Source organism: Scyliorhinus torazame, chromosome 6 (genome assembly GCF_047496885.1).
Source record: "Scyliorhinus torazame isolate Kashiwa2021f chromosome 6, sScyTor2.1, whole genome shotgun sequence".
Classification (NCBI taxonomy): Eukaryota; Metazoa; Chordata; class Chondrichthyes; order Carcharhiniformes; family Scyliorhinidae; genus Scyliorhinus; species Scyliorhinus torazame.
Genome location: NC_092712.1, coordinates 28,607,885 through 28,621,443, shown reverse-complemented (window position 1 = coordinate 28,621,443; position 13,559 = coordinate 28,607,885). Strand labels below are relative to the sequence as shown.

General features: G+C 55.6%; 1 protein-coding gene across 1 annotated transcript in view; it reads right to left on the bottom strand.

The window, feature by feature from the left end:
• LOC140425678 (CTD small phosphatase-like protein) overlaps nt 1–13,559 on the bottom strand; it is a 180,105-nt gene that overhangs the window by 65,130 nt on the left and 101,416 nt on the right. The window contains exon 5 of the mRNA XM_072510174.1: nt 5,739–5,771. Coding sequence (XP_072366275.1) covers nt 5,739–5,771 — 33 coding nt within the window. The remainder of the gene's footprint in view (nt 1–5,738; nt 5,772–13,559) is intronic.

Genomic DNA, 13,559 nt, shown 5'->3' with positions numbered 1-13,559 from the left:
CCAACAGCTACCCATTCCCAGGAGTAGATTCAACTCAGTCACACAATATTGGGAAGCACAAGAGAGAAACGCTTGGGTGATTTGCACTGCCTTCGGTTTTCCTCCCAGCTTTCCATTTATTCCGCCAAATAGGGAATGGAAAAGAACAGCATGGGCTGAGACTGGGAATTCATTGGAAAGAATGGAGCTGGTGTCCGGTTACTCCGTGCAGAGTCAATTGATTTAATAGAATCATACAATTTACAGTGCAGGAGGCCATTCGGCCCATCGAGTCTGCACTGGGCCTTGGAAAGAGCATGCTACCTTAGGTCACACTTCCACCCTATCCTCGCAACCCCATCTAACCTGTTTTTTGGACTAAGGGCAATTTAGCACGGCCAATCCACTTAACCTGCACATCTTTGGACTGTGGGAGGAAACCGGAGCACCAGGGGGAAACCCACGCAGACACGGGGAGAACGTGCAGACTCTGCACAGACAGTGACCCAAGCCGGGGATCGAACCTGGGACCCTGGAGATGTGAAGCAACTGTGCTAACCACTGTGCTACCATGCTGCCAACACCTTGTGACACACAGGACAACCTCCCGCTCTGTGCATCAGTACAGCATTGAACCTACATTTTAAATTTAACATTTTATTTTCCAAAGCGCATCACTTTTCCTCAAAAACCAAACTAGGCAATTTTCTCCCTGTCCCTTTATTCCCAAAGCACTGTCTCTGGCATTGTGGACGCCATTTGACTTCTGGAACCTCAATCCCAGTAGCCATTGATCATCTGACAGCATACAACAAGAGTGTGTTAGAGTTGACTGAATCACAGAGGGCTAAATGGTCAAGCCCATCCCCTCCTCACCCAGTGTCCACACAATGACTTCCCAGCTGCAGTTTGCTGTAGGCCGATGGGGAGCAAGAACTCAGATTAATTTCTTCTCCTTCCATCCCAAACATAGGGACTTGGCACATACCAGTGACTACATGGCTCAGATAGTCACTGAGCCATTGAGCGAGCCTGCAACATTGTCATGGAAATGCTTGGATAGAAAGAATCTGCTGAGACTGTTTCAGGATTAAATTTTAAAATCAAACATTTTAAAAGCAAACAACATGGAGATAAGGAGGGCGGCACGAAGGCGCAGTAGTTAGCACTGTTGCCTCACTGTCCGTGTGGAGTTTGCACATTCTCCCAGTGTCTGTGTGGGTTTCACCCCCACAACCCAAAGATGTGCAGGCTAGGTGGATTGCACCTTAATTGGAAAAAACAGAATTGGGTACTCTAAAAAATTTTTTTTTTTAAACATGGAGATATGGAGAGGGTGGCTGGGTTCTTCGTGGTGAGGCCTAGTTCCCAACACATGTGTAAATACACACATTCGCTAAGGGGTAGAAGGAATGTTCTCTGGGCTTTAGATAGTAGTTAGTGGTCAACTGTGCAAGAAAAATGTTAACTGTACAGTTAAGATTTGTTGGTTAGTTTGAAAAATATATTTCCTCTTGGCATTTTGTACATTTCTAATTCAATTTGACTCAATGTTTTAACTGCTTACTTGTGAAACTTTGGGGAAAAAATGTAAACCCACCCTGCCACTCCACCATTTGCATTGTGATTTATTTGTGTTCCACATATTTGGGTACAATCATGCAGATTGATACAACCTCCAAGCACAAGTACCCATTTTAGTCTGCCACCGACAGTGCTCGAGGAGCACTGGGGATAACTTGTGCATCCTGTTCCTATGGGTTGAAATAACACGCCATTTCAGTCAGAAGCTACAAGAACTATTTCAAGGTGGAATTGAAGAATAAAAATGCTCAAATCAATTTGCACTCTCATCTTCAATTACCTTTATTTTAGTAATTGTGCCAATGCGCCTTGGACGTTCCATTTGAAGCAATTATTGCGAGTAAGGGGCTAACCTTTAAATAATAGCTCTGAGCTGATCAGCATCAACAAATTCAATAAAATGAACACAGCGTCAACATCAAATTAATGAGCAACTTAAATCCCAAGGTATCACTTCCAGATCATTTATTGCTTAAAAAATATAATTAATCCGTGGTCTCAATTTAAACATTCAGATGAATAACTTCAGCAGAATAATGACTGGATTCAAAAAAATAGTCTTACCATACATTTCTCCCACATACACAGATTGTAATAACATATTGCTAATTGGGAATTGGATATCATAATACAATCCAGAAATCTACTATTTAGCATACCAATACAAATCAGATAGAATTTTACACCCAAGAGCATTTTGCAGCAACAGAGTACAGCATACAGCATACTGGAACCATTTTCAACAGAGTACAGCATACAGCATACTGGAACCATTTTCTGTTTCTATCACTTATCCATCGAACTCTTTCCTACTTGCGTTCAAAGAAATAATTTTAATTGCTTCCAAATTCTAGTTGGTTTGTTTTGAAGAGTCCAGTTCCCAAATGATAAAGTTATATCATGCCATTAACAAAAACGCATATCCAGCATGATTAGTCTTTCGGCCAATTGCTCTGTTTAAAAAAAAAAAGTTTCTAAAACCAAAAAGAAAGCCAATGCATGACAGGTCGAGCGAAGGTGAGGGCGTTTACTGTGTCTCATTGACAGGTCGAGCGAAGGTGAGGGCGTTTACTGTGTCTCATTGACAGGTCGAGCGAAGGTGAGGGCGTTTACTGTGTCTCATTGACAGGTCGAGCGAAGGTGAGGGCGTTTACTGTGTCTCATTGACAGGTCGAGCGAAGGTGAGGGCGTTTACTGTGTCTCATTGACAGGTCGAGCGAAGGTGAAGGCGTTTACTGGTCTCATTGACAGGTCGAGCGAAGGTGAGGGCGTTTACTGTGTCTCATTGACAGGTCGAGCGAAGGTGAGGGCGTTTACTGTGTCTCATTGACAGGTCGAGCGAAGGTGAGGGCGTTTACTGTGTCTCATTGACAGGTCGAGCGAAGGTGAGGGCGTTTACTGTGTCTCATTGACAGGTCGAGCGAAGGTGAGGGCGTTTACTGTGTCTCATTGACAGGTCGAGCGAAGGTGAGGGCGTTTACTGTGTCTCATTGACAGGTCGAGCGAAGGTGAGGGCGTTTACTGTGTCTCATTGACAGGTCGAGCGAAGTTGAGGGCGTTTACTGTGTCTCATTGACAGGTCGAGCGAAGGTGAGGGCGTTTACTGTGTCTCATTGACAGGTCGAGCGAAGGTGAGGGCGTTTACTGTGTCTCATTGACAGGTCGAGCGAAGTTGAGGGCGTTTACTGTGTCTCATTGACAGGTCGAGCGAAGGTGAGGGCGTTTACTGTGTCTCATTGACAGGTCGAGCGAAGGTGAGGGCGTTTACTGGTCTCATTGACAGGTCGAGCGAAGGTGAGGGCGTTTACTGTGTCTCATTGACAGGTCGAGCGAAGGTGAGGGCGTTTACAGTGTCTCATTGACAGGTCGAGCGAAGGTGAGGGCGTTTACTGTGTCTCATTGACAGGTCGAGCGAAGGTGAGGGCGTTTACTGTGTCTCATTGACAGGTCGAGCGAAGGTGAGGGCGTTTACTGTGTCTCATTGACAGGTCGAGCGAAGGTGAGGCCGTTTACTGTGTCTCATTGACAGGTCGAGCGAAGGTGAGGGCGTTTACTGGTCTCATTGACAGGTCGAGCGAAGGTGAGGCCGTTTACTGTGTCTCATTGACAGGTCGAGCGAAGGTGAGGGCGTTTACTGTGTCTCAGTGACAGGTCGAGCGAAGGTGAGGGCGTTTACTGTGTCTCATTGACAGGTCGAGCGAAGGTGAGGGCGTTTACTGTGTCTCATTGACAGGTCGAGCGAAGGTGAGGGCGTTTACTGTGTCTCATTGACAGGTCGAGCGAAGGTGAGGGCGTTTACTGTGTCTCATTGACAGGTCGAGCGAAGGTGAGGGCGTTTACTGTGTCTCATTGACAGGTCGAGCGAAGGTGAGGGCGTTTACTGTGTCTCATTGACAGGTCGAGCGAAGGTGAGGGCGTTTACTGTGTCTCATTGACAGGTCGAGCGAAGGTGAGGGCGTTTACTGTGTCTCATTGACAGGTCGAGCGAAGGTGAGGGCGTTTACTGTGTCTCATTGACAGGTCGAGCGAAGGTGAGGGCGTTTACTGTGTCTCATTGACAGGTCGAGCGAAGGTGAGGGCGTTTACTGGTCTCATTGACAGGTCGAGCGAAGGTGAGGGCGTTTACTGTGTCTCATTGACAGGTCGAGCGAAGGTGAGGGCGTTTACTGTGTCTCATTGACAGGTCGAGCGAAGGTGAGGGCGTTTACTGTGTCTCATTGACAGGTCGAGCGAAGGTGAGGGCGTTTACTGTGTCTCATTGACAGGTCGAGCGAAGGTGAGGGCGTTTACTGTGTCTCATTGACAGGTCGAGCGAAGGTGAGGGCGTTTACTGTGTCTCATTGACAGGTCGAGCGAAGGTGAGGGCGTTTACTGTGTCTCATTGACAGGTCGAGCGAAGGTGAGGGCGTTTACTGTGTCTCATTGACAGGTCGAGCGAAGGTGAGGGCGTTTACTGTGTCTCATTGACACATGGACTGCAAATGATTTTTTTAACTTCTTTTCACCAATGTGACGGGTCAAGTGGCAGATATGTCAGTCACGTGACTGGCCGAGTGGCAGATACGTCAGTCACGTGACTGGCCGAGTGGCAGATATGTCAGTCACGTGACTGGCCGAGTGGCAGATACGTCAGTCACGTGACTGGTCGAGTGGCAGATACGTCAGTCACGTGACTGGTCGAGTGGCAGATACGTCAGTCACGTGACTGGTCGAGTGGCAGATACGTCAGTCATGTCACGGGTCAAGTGGCAGATACGTCAGTCACGTGACTGGCCGAGTGGCAGATATGTCAGTCACGTGACTGGCCGAGTGGCAGATACGTCAGTCACGTGACTGGTCGAGTGGCAGATACGTCAGTCACGTGACTGGTCGAGTGGCAGATACGTCAGTCACGTGACTGGTCGAGTGGCAGATACGTCAGTCACGTGACTGGTCGAGTGGCAGATACGTCAGTCACGTGACTGGTCGAGTGGCAGATACGTCAGTCACGTGATTGGTCAAGTGGCAGATACGTTAGTCACGTGATTGGTCAAGTGGCAGATACGCCAGTCGTGTAACTGGCCAAGTGGGAGATGTGCAGTCATGGGACAGGTCAGGTGGCAGATACGCCAGTCGTGCGACTGGTCAAGTGGCCGATACGCCAGTCATATGACTGGTCAAGTGGCAGATACGCCAGTCATGTGACTGGTCAAGTGGCAGATGCGCCAGTCGTGCGACTGGTCACATGGCAAATTCGCCAGTGGTGTGACAGGTCAGGTGGTAAAGTAAAGTCACCATAGGGAATTGAACCTGCGCTGTTGGGAGTCACTCTGCATCACAAACCAGTAATTTGACTTGTGACATTAGAGGATACCAGCAGCTGTGTTAAGTTGACACCCTCACCCTCACTACTGGAAATATCAAGAGATTTGAACAAAATACAACGAGGCAAAAGCAAGGAAACAAAGGTTAATGTAGTCCACTCATAAACCACTCATTTAAAGCACAGCGTCTCGCTACACCTCTGATTACCATCACTCCACTGGCAGCTAAAGCTTGTTAAGGAACATGCAGTATTTGAATGATTACGATGTATACTGCTGGGTTACTGGGAGACGAATAATCCGAGTGTACCACCCACAAGCATTTGAAGCATGCAAAGGGAGTAGAGCAGAAAATGAAATAATAATACATACACTGGGACTGGGGGTGACCTGTACCTGGTCAGACTGGAGAACGAATAACAAGACAAAAAAGACAAAGAAAAATCCTGATCAATACACAACATAAAAGTTAACAAGGAAAGAAAATAAAATCAACCAAGCTCAAAGCTATTTCCTAATAACTTGCTCAAAGTTTAATTTTATACAGGGGACAACAGCGTGCTGTCCAGACAGGTTTTAGCCGTTGTTCGTCACTGGTCATTGCAGAGCTGAAGGCTCAACCTAAACTCTTCAAATGGGACCGTTGTGGAGAGGTATCGGCTGGATTTAGATGAATTCACTACTGTCTAAAATTAACTGGAAATTCATGTTGAATATTATGGGGCAGTCGGGGAGGAAGGGGCAGTAGAATGGAGGGGGAGGGTTGGGGGGAGAGCGGGGAGGGAGGAGAGCAGCGGGGGGGTGAGGGAGGAGAGCAGCGGGAGAGAGGGCAGGAGGAGAGCAGCGTGGGGAGGGAGGGAGGAGAGCAGCGGGAGGAGAGCAGCGGGGGGGGAGGGAGGAGAGCAGCGGGAGGGGGGGGGGGGGAGAGCAGCGGGGAGAGCAGCGGGAGGGGGGTAGAGGGAGAAAGGATAGCGGCAAGGAGGAGGAGAGCAGCGAGGGGGGAGGAGAGCGGCGAGGAGAGAAGCGGGAGGCAGGGAGGGAGGAGAGCAGCGGGAGGGGAGGGCGGAGAGCAGTGGGAGGTAGGGACGGAGGGAGGAGAGCAGTGGGGGGGAGGGAGGGAGGAAGTATAGTGGCAAGGGGGAGGAGGGCGGCGAGGGGGAGGAGGGCGGCGAGGGGGAGGAGGGCGGCGAGGGGGAGGAGGGCGGCGAGGGGGAGGAGGGCGGCGAGGGGGAGGAGGGCGGCGAGGGGGAGGAGGGCGGCGAGGGGGAGGAGGGCGGCGAGGGGGAGGAGGGCGGCGAGGGGGAGGAGGGCGGCGAGGGGGAGGAGGGCGGCGAGGGGGAGGAGGGCGGCGAGGGGGAGGAGGGCGGCGAGGGGGAGGAGGGCGGCGAGGGGGAGGAGGGCGGCGAGGGGGAGGAGGGCGGCGAGGGGGAGGAGGGCGGCGAGGGGGAGGAGGGCGGCGAGGGGGAGGAGGGCGGCGAGGGGGAGGAGGGCGGCGAGGGGGGAGGAGGGCGGCGAGGGGGAGGAGGGCGGCGAGGGGGAGGAGGGCGGCGAGGGGGAGGAGGGCGGCGAGGGGGAGGAGGGCGGCGAGGGGGAGGAGGGCGGCGAGGGGGAGGAGGGCGGCGAGGGGGAGGAGGGCGGCGAGGGGAAGGAGGGCGGCGAGGGGAAGGAGGGCGGCGAGGGGAAGGAGGGCGGTGAGGGGGGCGGCGAGGGGGGAGGAGAGCGGCGAGGGGGAGGAGAGCGGCGAGGGGGAGGAGAGCGGCGAGGGGGAGGAGAGCGGCGAGGGGGAGGAGAGCGGCGAGGGGGAGGAGAGCGGCGAGGGGGAGGAGAGCGGCGAGGGGGAGGAGAGCGGCGAGGGGGAGGAGAGCGGCGAGGGGGAGGAGAGCGGCGAGGGGGAGGAGAGCGGCGAGGGGGAGGAGAGCGGCGAGGGGGAGGAGAGCGGCGAGGGGGAGGAGAGCGGCGCGGGGGAGGAGAGCGGCGCGGGGGAGGAGAGCGGCGCGGGGGAGGAGAGCGGCGAGGGGGAGGAGAGCGGCGAGGGGAGGAGAGCGGCGAGGGGGAGGAGAGCGGCGAGGGGGAGGAGAGCGGCGAGGGGGTGGAGAGCGGCGAGGGGGGAGGGGAGCAGCGAGGGGAGGAGAGCAGCGAGGGGAGGAGAGCAGCGAGGGGGAGGGGAGCAGCGAGGGGGAGGGGAGCAGCGATGGTGAGGAGAGCAGCGAGGGGGAGGGGAGCAGCGAGGGGGAGGAGAGCAGCGAGGGGGAGGGGAGCAGCGAGGGGGAGGAGAGCAGCGATGGGGAGGAGAGCAGCGAGGGGGGAGGAGAGCAGCGAGGGGGAGGAGAGCAGCGAGGGGGAGGAGAGCGGCGAGGGGGAGGAGAGCGGCGAGGGGGAGGAGAGCGGCGAGGGGGAGGAGAGCGGCGAGCGGGAGGAGAGCGGCGAGGGGGAGGAGAGCGGCGAGGGGGAGGAGAGCGGCGAGGGGGAGGAGAGCGGCGAGGGGGAGGAGAGCGGCGAGGGGGAGGAGAGCGGCGAGGGGGAGGAGAGCGGCGAGGGGGAGGAGAGCGGCGAGGGGGAGGAGAGCGGCGAGGGGGAGGAGAGCGGCGAGGGGGAGGAGAGCGGCGAGGGGGAGGAGAGCGGCGAGGGGGAGGAGAGCGGCGAGGGGGAGGAGAGCGGCGAGGGGGAGGAGAGCGGCGCGGGGGAGGAGAGCGGCGCGGGGGAGGAGAGCGGCGCGGGGGAGGAGAGCGGCGAGGGGGAGGAGAGCGGCGAGGGGGAGGAGAGCGGCGAGGGGGAGGAGAGCGGCGAGGGGGTGGAGAGCGGCGAGGGGGGAGGGGAGCAGCGAGGGGAGGAGAGCAGCGAGGGGAGGAGAGCAGCGAGGGGGAGGGGAGCAGCGAGGGGGAGGGGAGCAGCGATGGTGAGGAGAGCAGCGAGGGGGAGGGGAGCAGCGAGGGGGAGGAGAGCAGCGAGGGGGAGGGGAGCAGCGAGGGGGAGGAGAGCAGCGATGGGGAGGAGAGCAGCGAGGGGGGAGGAGAGCAGCGAGGGGGAGGAGAGCAGCGAGGGGGAGGAGAGCGGCGAGGGGGAGGAGAGCGGCGAGGGGGAGGAGAGCGGCGAGGGGGAGGAGAGCGGCGAGCGGGAGGAGAGCGGCGAGGGGGAGGAGAGCGGCGAGGGGGAGGAGAGCGGCGAGGGGGAGGAGAGCGGCGAGGGGGAGGAGAGCGGCGAGGGGGAGGAGAGCGGCGAGGGGGAGGAGAGCGGCGAGGGGGAGGAGAGCGGCGAGGGGGAGGAGAGCGGCGAGGGGGAGGAGAGCGGCGAGGGGGAGAAGAGCGGCGAGGGGGAGGAGAGCGGCGAGGGGGAGGAGAGCGGCGAGGGGGAGGAGAGCGGCGAGGGAGGGGAGGAGAGCGGCGAGGGAGGGGAGGAGAGCGGCGAGGGGGAGGAGAGCGGCGAGGGGGAGGAGAGCGGCGAGGGGGAGGAGGGCGGCGTGGGGGAGGAGAGCGGCAAGGGAGGGGAGGAGAGCGGCGAGGGAGGGGGAGGACGGCGAGGGGGAGGAGGACGGCGAGGGGAGGAGGGCGGCGTGGGGGAGGAGAGCGGCGTGGGGGAGGAGAGCGGCAAGGGAGGGGAGGAGAGCGGCGAGGGAGGGGAGGTGAGCGGCGAGGGAGGGGAGGAGAGCGGCGAGGGAGGGGAGGTGAGCGGCGAGGGGGAGGAGAGCGGCGAGGACAACGGGTTGGAAATGGGAACAGATAGGCTGGAGAGGGTAGAGGGAGTCGGAGATGGAGAGGGTAGAGGGAGTCGGAGATGGGGAGGAAGGAGAGGGACTGGGGAACGGTGAAGGGAGAGTGGATCGGAGATGTAGGGAGCGGGGCAGATAGGAGCGGGGGTGGAGAGTGGGAGCAGAGAGTGGAAGGGTAAGGGTGGAGAGTGTGTGGGGGAGGAGAGGAAAGAGAATGGAAAGTGAGGCAGGAGAGTTAGCAGAGGATGGGTACAGTTGCCGATGGATAGATGGTAGCGAGCGGCAGGGAGAGGAGGATGTAAAGGAGAGAAGGAAGAAGGAAAAGTTGGATGGAGGAGGGCTGCTACCAAGGAGCTGAAGTGGTCCGGCAGTGTTGTTATAATAATGAACGAACAAAGGAAACGTCAGAGTCCTGCCATTGAATGCTGCATCGAATACCAGTTAGAATCAACACTTCATTTTCTATATTTCAGAGTTTGAGTTGTTTAAAACTTTAATTTAATGATATTTTAAAATGCCTGTCGCAGGTATGAGTCTGCAGGTTTTAAATAGTGTACAGGAAGGCAGTGGACTATAAACTGGGAAAGAATTGCCTCCGCACACACACCACAATGATCTTTCCAAAAACGTATGCCTATCTTTGTTAGTCAGACGCTCTCGTGTGCAAGTTATACATTGCTGACAGCAACATCTCAGCTGCGGTACGCGTTCGGCCATGATCCTGTCAGCCCTGATGAAGAGCCACCGTCAATTGTGGTCCCTGACAATGGTTGGTGCAGTCAGGAGCGATCAGGCATCCTGTGTGAGGAACAGCTTGACACGACTTAGTAATTGCCACTACCTTCAGGAGAGGCTGAACTTACAGGGAACAAATGAATTGCACAAGACAAGTTTCCGATTGCTTCCACATGAGCTGTGGCTTAAGCACACAACGGTTCCAGGAATGAAAATAACACTTCTAAAAAGGGCAAGCACGACCTGCGTTTTAATGAAATGGTTTAACACGTCCAGGCTGTCATAAGGAACAAGACACTGTTTTGTGATCAAACCAGGAGGGCCACTTAATTGAAGAAATATTAAAAATGCTTTCCCATCTTTTGGGGGAAACTTGGGGCCATAAATCGAAGATCCGTTCCTGCTATCAAATCCAAGAAGGAATTCAGGAGAAAATTCTTTCATTGCTCATTTAAATCATAAATAGCATGCAAGATTGTAAGTCTGCAAATGCTGCACTCTTCGCAAGGGAATTGGATAAGTATGAAAATGAAATGAAATGTTTATTGTCACAAGTAGGCTTCAAATGAAGTTACTGTGAAAAGCCCCTAGTCGCCACATTCCGGCGCCTGTTCGGGGAGGCTGTTACGGGAATTGAACCGTGCTGCTGGCTTGCCTTGGTCTGCTTTCAAAGCCAGCGATTTAGCCCTGTGCTAAACAGCCTCTGAAGAGGAAAGATTTGCAGGATTAGGGAAATGGCGGGGCAGCAGGACTCACTGAGGTGAACTTCAGGAGAGCCGGCATGGACACACCAGGCACAACAAATACCCTCCTTCCATGCAGTAACCATTCTATGATTCTATCTCCAGAAGTCATACCTAACTGATGTGACAGAGATGGCTGACAGTCATTGAGTAGGTGAATAAGGAAGGGTTAATGGATGCCATTTACATACAAGCGTGCACGTGTACACCTTTTCAGAACAATGCTGGAATTGTGGCACTGACAGCAACAGATTTAAGAGTTAGAAATCAAGAAAGCAGGATAGAAAGGGACATTCTGGTTTAAGTGGGCAATGATATATGAAGGGGAAAAAAACTGTAAAAGGACACAGATTAGGGGCATAACACTGGGGCAGCACGGTGGCGCAGTGAGTAACACTGCAGCCTCACGGCGCCAAGGTCCCAGGTTCAATCCCGGCTCTGGGTCACTGTCCGTGTGGAGTTTGCACATTCTCCCCGTGGCTGCGTGGGTTTCGCCCCCACAACCCAAAGATGTGCAGGGTGGGTGGATTGGCCACGGTAAATGCAAAAAAAATGAATTGGGTACTCTAAATTTATTTTAAAAAAGGAACCTAACCTTAGCAATTACAGTTTAACATAATGAAGTGTGAAATGGCACACTCTGGGTGCAGGAATACCAGAATGGAATGCAAAGGAAATGGGGAGGGATAAACAATGAGCAATGGGATCATTTCCAAGAACATGAATCATAAAGGTTGGCTTGCTGATGCAAAAAAAAAATCAGATATTAGGAACATCCTGGGCGAAATTCTCCCCCAACGGCGCGATGTCAGACGACTGGCGCCCAAATCGGCGCCAATCAGACGGGCATCGCGCCGCCCCAAAGGTGCGGAATGCTCCGCACCTTTGGGGGCCGAGCCCCAACATTGAGGGGCTAGGCCGACGGCGGAGGGATTTCCGCCCCGCCAGCTGGCGGAAATGGCGTTTGTTGCCCCGCCAGCTGGCGCGGAAATGCGGCGCATGCGCGGGAGCATCAGCGGCCGCTGACAGTTTCCCGGCGCATGCGCGGGAGCGTCAGCGGCCGCTGACAGTTTCCCGGCGCATGCGCAGTGGGGAGAGTCACTTCCGCCTCCGCCATGGTGGAGGCCGTGGCGAAGGAGGAAGGGAAAGATCGGTGGGCCCCGATCGCGGGCCAGGCCACCGTGGGGGCACCCCCCCGGGGTCAGATCGTCCCGCGCCCCCCCCCCCCCCCCCCAGGACCCCGGAGCCCGCCCATGCCGCCTGGTCCCGCCGGTAAACACCAGGTTTAATTTACGCCGGCAGGACAGGCAATTTCTGGGCGGGACTTCGGCCCATCCGGGCCGGAGAATTGAGCGGGGGGTCCCGCCAACCGGCGCGACCCGATTCCCGCCCCCCGCCCAATCTCTGGTACTGGAGACTTCGGCGGGGGCGGGATTCACGGCGGCCAACGGCCATTCTCAGACCCGGCGGGGGGGCGGAGAATGACGCCCAACAAGAGTGATAAAATATGAAAGCAAAATGCTCGTGCAATAAGCGTTGGATGCTCCATTTGGCAAAGGAGCTAATGGCGAAAGCTGTGATTCAGCAGGATAATGTCTAGGATAGTGGGGCTGACGTAGTATCAGAGTCAATGTATGTTCACTTATAACCCCAGGAAATGAAGGATTTAAGAATTGAACTGATTAAGGCATTTAATATAAATGTAAGAAATTGGTAGGCCCAGAATAACGTCTCTCGCAGGGGAAACCAGAAAGACAGAGGGCTGGATTCTCCGCTGGCGGGATCCTCCGTTTCGGCAGCAGCACATTCACGCCCGCGGATTTCCTGATGGCGTGGGGGGTGCCCACAGTGGGAAACCCCAATGGCCGGCTGGCAGGACGGAGGATCCCGCTGCCGGCGGGGGTTCACCACAGCAGAAAACGGGTGCGGCGGGACGGAGGATCCCGCTGCCGGCGGGGGTTCACCACAGCAGAAAACGGGTGCGGCGGGACGGAGGATCCCGCTGCCGGCGGGGGTTCACCACAGCAGAAAACGGGTGCGGCGGGACGGAGGATCCCGCTGCCGGCGGGGGTTCACCACAGCAGAAAACGGGTGCGGCGGGACGGAGGATCCCGCTGCCGGCGGGGGTTCACCACAGCAGAAAACGGGTGCGGCGGGACGGAGGATCCCGCTGCCGGCGGGGGTTCACCACAGCAGAAAACGGGTGCGGCGGGACGGAGGATCCCGCTGCCGGCGGGGGTTCGCCGCAGCAGAAAACAGGTGCGGCGGGACGGAGGATCCCGTTGCCGGCGGGGGTTCGCCGCAGCAGAAAACGGGTGCGGCAAGACGGAAGATCCCGCTGCCGGCGGGGGTACGCCACCGCAGAAAACGGGTGCGGCAGGACGGAGGATCCCGTTGCCGGCGGGGGTTCGCCGCAGCAGAAAACGGGTGCGGCAGGACGGAGGATCCCGCTGCCGGCGGGGGTACGCCACCGCAGCAGAAAACGGGTGCGGCGGGACGGAGGATCCCGCCTATAATCATAAAACTTGACTTTAAACCGGAGCAGGAATTGAACAAACTGAGGAACTTTTGTCCTCAGCATAGGGAGCATCTTAACTTCAAGTGCTCAGGTCATCAGGGAAAATAGCAGTTTGAGCTTAAAGGTGTCATTACATCTGCATGTTTAAAGAATGACTCGGTCAAGCTTCAGACAAGCTCATTTGCCACTTGCTCGGAATTAGGGAATGGGATAGGATGTCTTGGGTTGAGTCACCGGGGCCATTTTAACTGCTTGAATACCCACTTTCAACTGAGATGGGGGTACTTTTAGATTTAAAACAAACAACAAATCTAGGGATTGTAAGACTGTACAGCACATTGCTCCAGAAGACCAGACAAAATAAATTGAGCTATTTAATAAATACATATTCGAAAATTAAGGATAAGAAGGAACATCATATTGCACCAAAGAATCAGACAAGAGGAGAGAAATTTGACAATAGAACAAACTTAAAGGACTAGACAGGGAAG